Below are 9,630 nucleotides of genomic sequence, written 5' to 3'. Positions count from 1 at the left end.
TTACTAAACGCTTCCGCTTTCGGTCTATGGTGGTATGTGAACACACTCTCCCCTATCGTTGCTATGCATCTCCTAGATAGATCTTGCGTGATCGTAGGAATTGTTTTGAAATACTACGTTCCCCTACAAACCGTGGAGATGCCGATCTATGAAGTGTGAGTTCCCCTAAATGGAGTGTGAGTTCCGATCCATTTATGAAGCAAATACACCGTCTATGGAAAATAGACCTCAAAAGACCACTATGAACAACTTCACTCAAAAGTGTATGGTAAATTAAGTTAATTATGGAACTGATAGCAGAAACAGCTAATCCAAAACAAAAGGAAAAAGATGGAAGTCTAAACTGGAAGACCAAACAATTGTAACTCTTAACTGCGCAAAAAAAATTCTATTGACTTAGGCTGCTGAGAAACAATGGCTTCTAAATCGGACGCGGACCATCTAGTCGCGAGCTCATTTGGTCTCATTATCTGGACTGCTATTTCACATGTTTAGATCTGTGCCATAGTCAATTGAGACGCTATACAGACGCACAAGAAAACCTGCGAAAAGCTGATGTACATATGGGTACGTGGGCCCCCAATCTGAGGGCTTCAGAGGAGTTTTGGAAGCCAGCTAATAGTGGTAACACATCACAGTCAGGTGCTAGCAAGCCGGCTACAAGAAATTCAAGCACAAACAAGGACAAAGGTGAAGAAGTTGATTCTCCGATCAAGAGTAAGCAGCCACCAAAGAGGAAAGATGCCCCAAACCAGGTTTATAGACCAGTGGCTAAAACCCTGCTGCTCACTGACGGGGGACCGAACACGGTCGAGGGACATGGAATCCTTGTCAAGGAGGGGGAGGCCTCCGCTAGTAATGACACAGAACATGATGAGTTTGTCAGGGAAGCTAAGAAGAAGAAACCCACGCCTGAAAATTCGGCAGAGACCGCTCCGCGGTCCTGCCCGTCATCATGACATGCTTGAGTTGGAACTGCCGGGGGCTTGGGAACCCCAAGGCAGTTCATGAGCTTTGCAGCATTGTGAAGCTGGAAGGACCCACTCTACTCTTCGTCATGGAAACAAAGATTAATGCCAAAAGAGTGGAGGATTTGAGGTATACTCTAGGTTTTGGTAGTTGTTTTGCTGTTGACAGTGTCGGCCTGAGTGGCGGCATAGGTCTGTTTTGGTCTCGCGATGTGACTGTTGAATTAAGGAACTACAGCAACTGTCACATTGACGTTCTGGTTAATGGTAATGACCAGAACTCTTCTCCTCCGTGGAGATTTACCGGTTTTTACGGGGTGCCGCGTCCGGCTGATCGTAGCGATCGTTGGCAGCTCTTGCGTAACTTGTTTGCTTTACCCCATGCTGCTTGGCTGTCTATGGGGGATTACAATGAAATTTTATTCGCGTCTGAACATTTCAGTAGACTAGCGAGACCTGAAGCGCAAATGAGAGCATTTCGGGAAGTTACTGATGAAATCTACATGCAAGATTTAGGCTGGTCTGGGATGCCGTATACATGGGATAACCACAAGGCGGGTGGCGCAAATGTGAAGGCACGTCTAGACCGAGCTTTTGCCAATGAGGAGTTCAGGCAACTCTTCCAACATGTAAGGATCAGACACTTGCCTTCGGTGGAGTCTGACCACTGCTTCGTCGTGGCGGAAATAAAAGAGACTATGTCATATGGGCCAAGGGCAAAGAAACAGTTTCGCTACGAGAACGTATGGCAGACACACACTGACTACGACCGCCTGGTTAATGATACTTGGCGGGGAATTCAGCGTTCGGCAGGGCTCCAAGGAATAGCGTCGGCTTTGGGGACCCTGCAGGCAACACTGGAGCCATGGGGCTCTAAGGAATTTGGGTGTCTGGCACGTACAATCCGACAACTCCGAAAAAGACTTGACCGTGTTCGGTGCCATTCAGTGGGCACAGGGCCATCAGATGAGGAGAAATCCATTGCTAAGCAACTGAAGGAAGCCCTATACCAAGAGGAGGTATGGATCCGTCAGCGATCTCGCGTCCCCTGGCTCCGTGAAGGCGACCGGAATACTTCCTATTTTCAGGCACAAGCAGCCCAACGCAAGCGTATGAACAAAATCCTTGGCCTCTGCCGACCAGATGGCTCAGTTTGTGCAAATGAGAATGAGGACAAAGAGGAGGTGCTGGCTTTCTACCAAGACCTGTATCAAACGCAAGGTTTTGGGGATGCTAGTGATCTATTATCGCATGTGTCGGTCAAAGTGACCCAGGCCATGAACGATGATCTTACAAAACCATATACTCCGGAGGAAGTCAAAACGACATTATTTCAAATGGCTCCATCAAAGAATCCTGGAGTGGATGGATTTACTGCAGGGTTTTACCAACGGCATTGGGATCTGTTGGGACATGATGTACCCGAGGCAATCTTGGATTTTCTGAATGGGGAGAGTTACCGGCTGGTTTGAACGACACCTCTATAACTCTTATCCCCAAGGTTCGGCACCCACAATCGATCTCTCAGTACCGTCCTATTGCGCTATGCTCGATGCTCTATAAAATTGCAGCCAAAGTGATCACAAACCGTCTTCGATGCAACATGGACGAGATCATTAGCGAAGAACAGAGCGCTTTCGTTCCTGGACGTCTCATCGCAGATAATGTATTGGTCGCTTATGAGAGCATTCACACGATGAGAAGAAGGAAGAAGGATAAAAACTATTCTTGTGCGGTTAAGCTGGACATGATGAAGGCTTATGACCATGTCGAGTGGCACTACCTTGAGGCAATTCTTTCCCGGCTGGGTTTCAGCATCACATTCATTTTCCTGATTATGAAGTGTGTAACCTCGGTTCGTTTTTCGGTCCGGGTCAATGGTGAATTACTCCCCTACTTCACGCCGACTCGGGGTTTCAGACAAGGTGATCCAGTATCTCCTTTCCTTTTCCTGCTTTGTGCGGAGGGTTTATCCTCATTGTTAAAATTCTACAATGGTGGAACTGTTGATAGAGGCTTGAGAGTGAGCTACAGATCACCCTGGGTATCTCACTTACTGTTTGCAGATGACAGCTTAATCTTTATCAATGCTAACGCCCTGAGCACGGAACGACTGAACGAGATCATGCGTATCTATGGAGCAGCCTCGGGTCAGTGCATCAACCGAGAGAAGAGCTCGGTATACTTCAACACTAATACTCCGGATACGGTCAGGCAAATTCTGAAATCAACACTGAATATCCAGAGAGAGGCGTTCAACGAGAAATACCTGGGGCTCCCAACTGTTGTTGGACGAGCCAATAGTGGTACCTTCGACCACATCAGCGAGAGAGCTCGTGGGAAGATGCAAGGGTGGTCCAAGAAGTTGCTTGCATGTGCGGGACGGGAAACCTTGCTCAAGTCCGTGATTCAATCTATTCCGACCTATCCCATGAGTACTTTTCTACTCACCAAGAAAGTTTGTAAGAGCTTGACTTCCCCCATGGCAAAATATTTCTGGAGCAGCTCACTTGACAAGGGAGGGATGGGGTTTCGAGACCCGCATCTTTTTAATTTGGCCATGTTGGGCAAACACGGCTGGCGTCTTATCACCAATCCAAACTCACTGTGTGCTCGAGTTCTAAAGGGGCGGTATTTTCCTGATACTGATTTCATGCATGCTACAATCCCTAAATCTGCATCGGCCACTTGGAGGGCAATAGTAGCAGGAAGAAGCGCCCTAAAGGTGGGTTTGATATCCGGGGTTGGAGATGGATCCACCATCTCAGTTTGGGAGGACAAGTGAGTACCGGGGACGGCGTCCATGACACCTACTCTGAGGCCCGTGGATACAGTCATTGATCGAGTATCGGACCTAATCGATACTGATCATTGGACGTGGAAACATGACGTGATTATGGAGAACTTCACCATCCAGGATGCCGCTGCCATCCTAAACATCCCCATCAGGCAAGGTGGAGGTGAAGATTTTCTCGCTTGGGCTTTTGACAAATCAGGGAACTACACTGTAAGAGCGGCGTACCACGCTCTCGTGACTCAGAACGAGCTTTTGGCTCAAGAGAAGGGACGGCTACCGAAACATCAACGGACGATCAACAGTTGTGGAAATCTCTGTGGAAATTGAAATTTATTCCCAAAGTAAGAGTATTCTGGTGGAGAGTTTTGCGTGGCATTCTCCCAGATGAGGCTACCTTAAACTACAGACACCTGGCAGATGTTCGACAATGCAAGGTATGCTGTTCGCAGGAGGAGGATCTGAAGCATGCACTAATCCACTGTCCACATGCCCAACGCTTCTGGGAAGAGGCGTGGACTTGGCTCGGTCTTCACCTGCCTCCTCTCCACTCGGATACGTGGGCGCGAGATATTACATGTCACCCACAGTTCACTTCAGATGAGCGTGCTAAGATCACTACTACTATGTGGTCCATCTGGCACTCTAGAAACCGTGTCAAGCATGGAGATGAAGGGAGGGATCCCACAGCAACCATGAGATCTATCAAGGAAGCTATTTCCCTCTTACAGCTGCCAAGGCGAGACACCTTGACGCTTCCAGGTCACGCTGGCGGCCGCCCGACTTGGGTATAATCAAGATCACAAGCGACGGAGCCCTAAATTTTGATGCAGGGCGAGGTGGTGCGGGCGGTGTGGCTCATTCCACTACGGCCCTATTGGGTTCTTGGTGCAAACCATATGTGGGGGTTTCAGATCCCTTGATGATGGAGTGCTTATCCTTGCAAGATGGAGTCCGGTTTGCTTGTCTTCGAGGATTCCAGCATGTGATGATGGAAGTCGACTGTTTGGAGCTAGTGAAGCTCTGGCAATCTCGCCACAATGCTCGTTCTATTGTGGCTCATTTACTTCTAGAAATAGGAGAGCTATGTAATACTTTTAGTTCGTTTGATATTCAGCATGTAAATCGGTCAGCGAACCTCCCGGCGCATCTGTGTGCTAAGCATGCTTGCACATTGAATTTTACGGAGAGCTGGCTCGATGAAACTCCCAGCTTCTTGGTGACCAGCCTGCTGGCTGACTGTCCCAAGAATGCGTATATTGAATAAAAGCTCTCTGATTTTCCCGAAAAAAATAAAATAAAATATGGGTACGTGGGCCAGGCTAGCGGCAGGCGTTACGGTCAACGGGGAACCTGTTTCTTATCCGTGGCCCAAGTCCGTTCCGTATTAACACCTAGCCATAGAACAGGTTTTGCACTTTCCAGCCCGTGGGCCCTTATTCGAGTTTAATACGGGGAGGGTTGTCAGTTGTCACCCCGTGCGAGGAGCACTCATTCAATTTGGGCGGTGGCCGGGGTGAGAGATGAAGGCGGCTACGGCGGCGGCGATGGAGTTCCTAATGCAACCGATCCGAGCGTAAGTGCGTAGTGAATCCTTAATTCCAGATTTGGTTCGATGAGTGTACTGTGCGGTTTCATTGCTGCATCATGGATTGGCTGTGCGGTGAATCTGAACCAGATTCCCCTTACTCGAGCAGGTGGGGGAGAGTGCAATCCCAGTGGATCTGCCTGCCAACGGCACGACGAGCGACAAGCGAGTAGACCCGCCATGACCGCGGATGGGCAAATCCGCGAGCACGACGTGGTGGTTAATCGGAGACGTTAGAGCTTGCTACAGGCATCAGAAGTGTCGCCCGTGAATATGAACCTTCAAGCACCAGGATGGGCTAAGAGGTGCGTCTTTGGTGTGCAGCAAAATTTCTATCCTATTTTTTCGTCCCACGAGATATATCCATGCTGTTTGGCTGCTTGTGTGCTTATGCTGAAAGAATTAATCGTTGCCGCCAGTAGAGATGCGTGGAGTCTCCCTGAAGCTTGTGATCTTGCTTTCCGCAGTGTGACATGGGTTACAGGTGGTAGTTATAGAAGCAAGAACTTGGAACAGAAAAGTGCACCGGATTAGTTCAGTTGTTGCAGCTGCTGAAACACATTGCAGCAGTCATGTCTTAATTGTATGGTAAATGTTTGCAGAGAAAATGAGCAATGAGTTAAATTACTTTGAGATTTTGTTGAGTCAGGAGCTGTGGTGAATTTGTTCAGCTAGTGCTCCTGCTGAAATGCAGTGCAGTAGATGTGTTTTAGTCGTTGTTTAGGAAATCAAGAAAAGAATTGGATAGAAAAAATGTTTGCAGGGGGATTGAAATATGGAATAAACTGGTTAGCCTTTTTTTTCCGGTAGATGTTGCTAGGGAAAAACTGATGCAATGACCAGACTTGTGGTGAGGTATGATGCTTGTACAACGAATGCTGTGGGTGCTGCGTGATGGTTGGATAGTACTTGGAAAGAATCAAAGAATTAAAATTGACAATTGGTCATGGTAAAAATGATTGTTTCGGGGGATGTTTTTAATATTAGAAAATAGTGTTACAGGTAAGAAAGAACTATGGTTAATACTTAGTGATTTTTCCCGGGTTAATGTTGTTAGAGAACTGAACTATGGGCTAAACCATGGAATGAGCAGTCTGGCTTTGTTTTATGTGTTGTTACTTGTGTGAACATGGATGCTCGTGTAACGGCTGCAGATGAGTAAGTGTGAGGTGGGTCGAACAATGTATGGAAACAGGAAGACTGGCAAGTGTTAATTGTAAAAAAATGATTGCTTCAGGATAGTTGTTGATGTTGAAAACAATTCTTACTTGTCACAATTAACTATGGTTTAAAATGCTTGAAGACATTTGTCGAGGTAAATGTTGTCAGGGAAATGAAGTATGGATTAAACCATGAAATGAGCAGACTGCTTTTGTTTTATGTGTTGTTATTTGTGCGAGGTTTGATGTTCGTATAACGATTGCAGAGGGTTAGTGTGCGATGGGTCGAATAATATTTGGAAAGAATTAATAGTGGTAATTGTTAGTCATTAAATTCTTTTTTTCAGGTTTAGGATAGGGGCGGCAACTCCGCCTATGTCTTCTAGGCATAGCCGGTCCCAAGCCCGGGTAAAGGAGGAGGGTTGTGATGGGCTTGGCGAGCTAACGTAAAAACTAGCCAGTTCCATAGGTATGAAACCGATTTGAGCGAGAGTAGTACTAGGATGGGTGACCTCCTGGGAAGTCCTTGTGAAAGAGTTTCATATCTAAGGGTTGTGATAGGCTTGGCGAGCCAACGTAAAAACTAGCCAGTCTTTTGGGTATGAAACCCATTTGGGCGAGAGTAGTACTAGGATGGGTGACCTCCTGGGAAGTCCTCGTGAAAGGGTTTCATATCTAGCCTACCCCAAATTGTTTGGGATCAAAGGCTTCGTAAGTAAGTAAGTAAGGATAGGGGCGGCAGCTCCAAGCAGGGCTCCTTGTCCATCACGTGTATCTGCGTTTGAGAAAGCGGCAAGGGATTTTGCTGAGGACCCCATGGATAGTGTAATTGTTCCGGCATTGGGTTCGAGTTTCGACTCGCTGGATGCGGCGTAATACTTCTACAACATGTATTCTTGGGAGAAGGGATTTGGAATAAGATACAGAAAGAGCAGACTGAATGTTTAAAGAACTAAGTGTATGCAATAATTTGTTTGTGGATGTTCGGTGAGTGTCCTTTGTTATGAATTTGTGCATTTTTATTAAGTGTTGTGTTATGTGCTTGTTAAATGCAGTACTTGAAGATATGGTTGACAATTTTTGGTACAATGCTACAGGATAAAGCTGGAGTGAAGAACACGAGGTCTTGCCGGTGCGAGTATCCTGGATTTATAAGGCTGTTCAGAACAGAAGACAACGGGTGGTACATTGCTGAGCAGAGGGAGCAGCACAACCACTCGTTATCCTCTAATTTTGGTGAGACGATACACTGTCCTTCACACAAACATATTGATGTGTATAGCGGGAGCTTTTTTGGTTCCATGCAGAATATTCCATTCACCAAACGGTCGTTAAAGAGTTTGTGTGGGAGGATAAGTCGAGAACAACCAGATGATGATGTGCGGGCCATTGAGGTGTTGCAGAGTTGGGAGCAAAGGATCCATATTTCGTATACCATGTCCACGCAGATGCGGAGGGTAGGAGAAAGAACTTAATGTGGGCAAACGAAAACAGGAGACTGCAGTATAAAATTTTCGGAGATGTAGTGACATGTGAAACAACTTATCGAACTAATCTGTACAACATGCCATTTGGGCTTTTTGTGGGGGTGAACAACCATTTCCAGAGCATTATCAATGCTGGTGTGCTGGTAGTGGACGAGACTGAAGAAAGTTTCATGTGGGCCTTCTCTGAATTTCTCAGGATGATGGTAGGGGTGGCACCAAGGACAGTTCTGATAGGTGCGTTTGCAGGTTGTTAGTTTTCTGTACATTGGATGGTGCGGCGGTTAGTAGGTGAAACTGAACTATCGTCTATGTCTTTGTTCTTTTTTTTTTCCTGTGCTTGCAGATCAGAATAAGGCAATGGAGCTTGCGCTGAATAGTATCATGCCAAACACAGCGCATCGATGGTGTAAATGGCCTGTGTTGAAGAAAGCAAAGAAGACCCTCGGGCCACTGTACAGCAAGAAGAGTGATTTCAGTCTGGAATTCCATAAAGTTGGGAACAGCATGCTGACTGTAGATGAATTCGAGGAAGGGTGGCGCATGCTGCTGGAGAAGGACAAACTACAAACACATCCATACATGACTCGGCTCTTTGAGGCTGGGAGAAGTGGGCGAAGCCATATTTCAAAGGTGTGTTTTGTGCTATGATGACAAGTACACAGAGAAGCGAGAGTGCAAATCACATGTTAAAGAACTATGTGCCTCCCGGTTGCCCGATGCATATGTTTGTAAAGAAGTACAGGAGGCTGCAGTTTTATCGTGAGTCGGATGAGAACTATGGAGAGAAGAGAACAAGAATTTTAAGTGATTCTTATGATTTAGACTGTCACTTAATGTGATGTACTGTACATGCTTAGGATTTTTCTTGACAATAACATTCAGGCTTTCGTCTGCTTTGTTTATCACAGGGCAGGCCAGTAATAAAGGCCAGATAAATACAAGGGCCATGTGTGAGCAGTTTGGCCACATTTTGTATGAGTGTGAAACAGGCGCGAAAGCCCGGGAAGGTCACATGAGAAACAACAACACTAAACATATGGAGCTCAGGTTAGCAGATTTCTCATCCTGATGAAATATGAAGTTTGGTGGTTATTGAAAAGTGGTCGTGGGATGTGTTAAAGGATTTTATCAGTGTATCAGTTTAGTTTTTGTTGCATGCTGGTGTCCAGTCGGTAGGATCTCGCTAGTAGTCAGGCAGAACCGGATAATTTGTGTGATATTGGTACTTGTCGCACATCACTATTTATGTTGAAGTTATTAAGCAGCTGTAACTCTCCGTGCTGCAATGCTGAATTGCTCGTGAGTAATTTTTGTGTGTGGGTTTAAATTAGTGACGTTGGAAGTAAAAGCATTTACATCGTTCACATGTTGATAGTGATGCGCATGTGCGAGCTTAACCATTTTTAGCCGGTGAGGGGATTGTGTGTTTTGACACGACAAGGGTGGTGAAAGCAAATGGACTAGCACAACCGGTGTTTTGACACGACAAGAGTAGTACATTGAATGACAGGCTGGTGCAAGACTGAAGTTGGTCGGGCACACGGAAGACTTCCAGTTCTTTTGAGGTGCAGTTTATGCATAAGCTGCGATAGGAATAAGCCTTGGAGAAGCTGCCGTGAAAATAAGTCCATGA

General features: G+C 46.3%; 1 protein-coding gene across 3 annotated transcripts; it reads left to right on the top strand.

Moving 5' to 3' along the window:
* Positions 1–5,202: 5,202 nt before the first annotated feature.
* On the top strand, positions 5,203–9,298 carry LOC123066249 (protein FAR1-RELATED SEQUENCE 5). Of its 3 annotated transcripts, XM_044489370.1 has the most exons (6): positions 5,203–5,338; positions 5,460–5,655; positions 7,608–7,746; positions 7,818–8,231; positions 8,341–8,627; positions 8,906–9,298. In XM_044489370.1, the coding sequence occupies exons 4-6, from the start codon at positions 7,985–7,987 to the stop codon at positions 8,930–8,932; spliced, it is 561 nt and encodes a 186-aa protein (XP_044345305.1). In that variant the 5' UTR covers positions 5,203–5,338; positions 5,460–5,655; positions 7,608–7,746; positions 7,818–7,984; the 3' UTR covers positions 8,933–9,298. The 3 variants fall into 3 exon arrangements, with proteins under 3 accessions (XP_044345305.1, XP_044345303.1, XP_044345304.1); XM_044489368.1 differs by having other exon boundaries at positions 7,608–8,231; XM_044489369.1 differs by having other exon boundaries at positions 5,206–5,342; positions 7,608–8,231.
* Positions 9,299–9,630: the final 332 nt, after the last annotated feature.

The sequence above is a fragment of the Triticum aestivum genome, chromosome 3B, assembly GCF_018294505.1.
Source record: "Triticum aestivum cultivar Chinese Spring chromosome 3B, IWGSC CS RefSeq v2.1, whole genome shotgun sequence".
Classification (NCBI taxonomy): domain Eukaryota; kingdom Viridiplantae; phylum Streptophyta; class Magnoliopsida; order Poales; family Poaceae; genus Triticum; species Triticum aestivum.
This window is presented reverse-complemented; position numbering and strand designations above follow the sequence as displayed.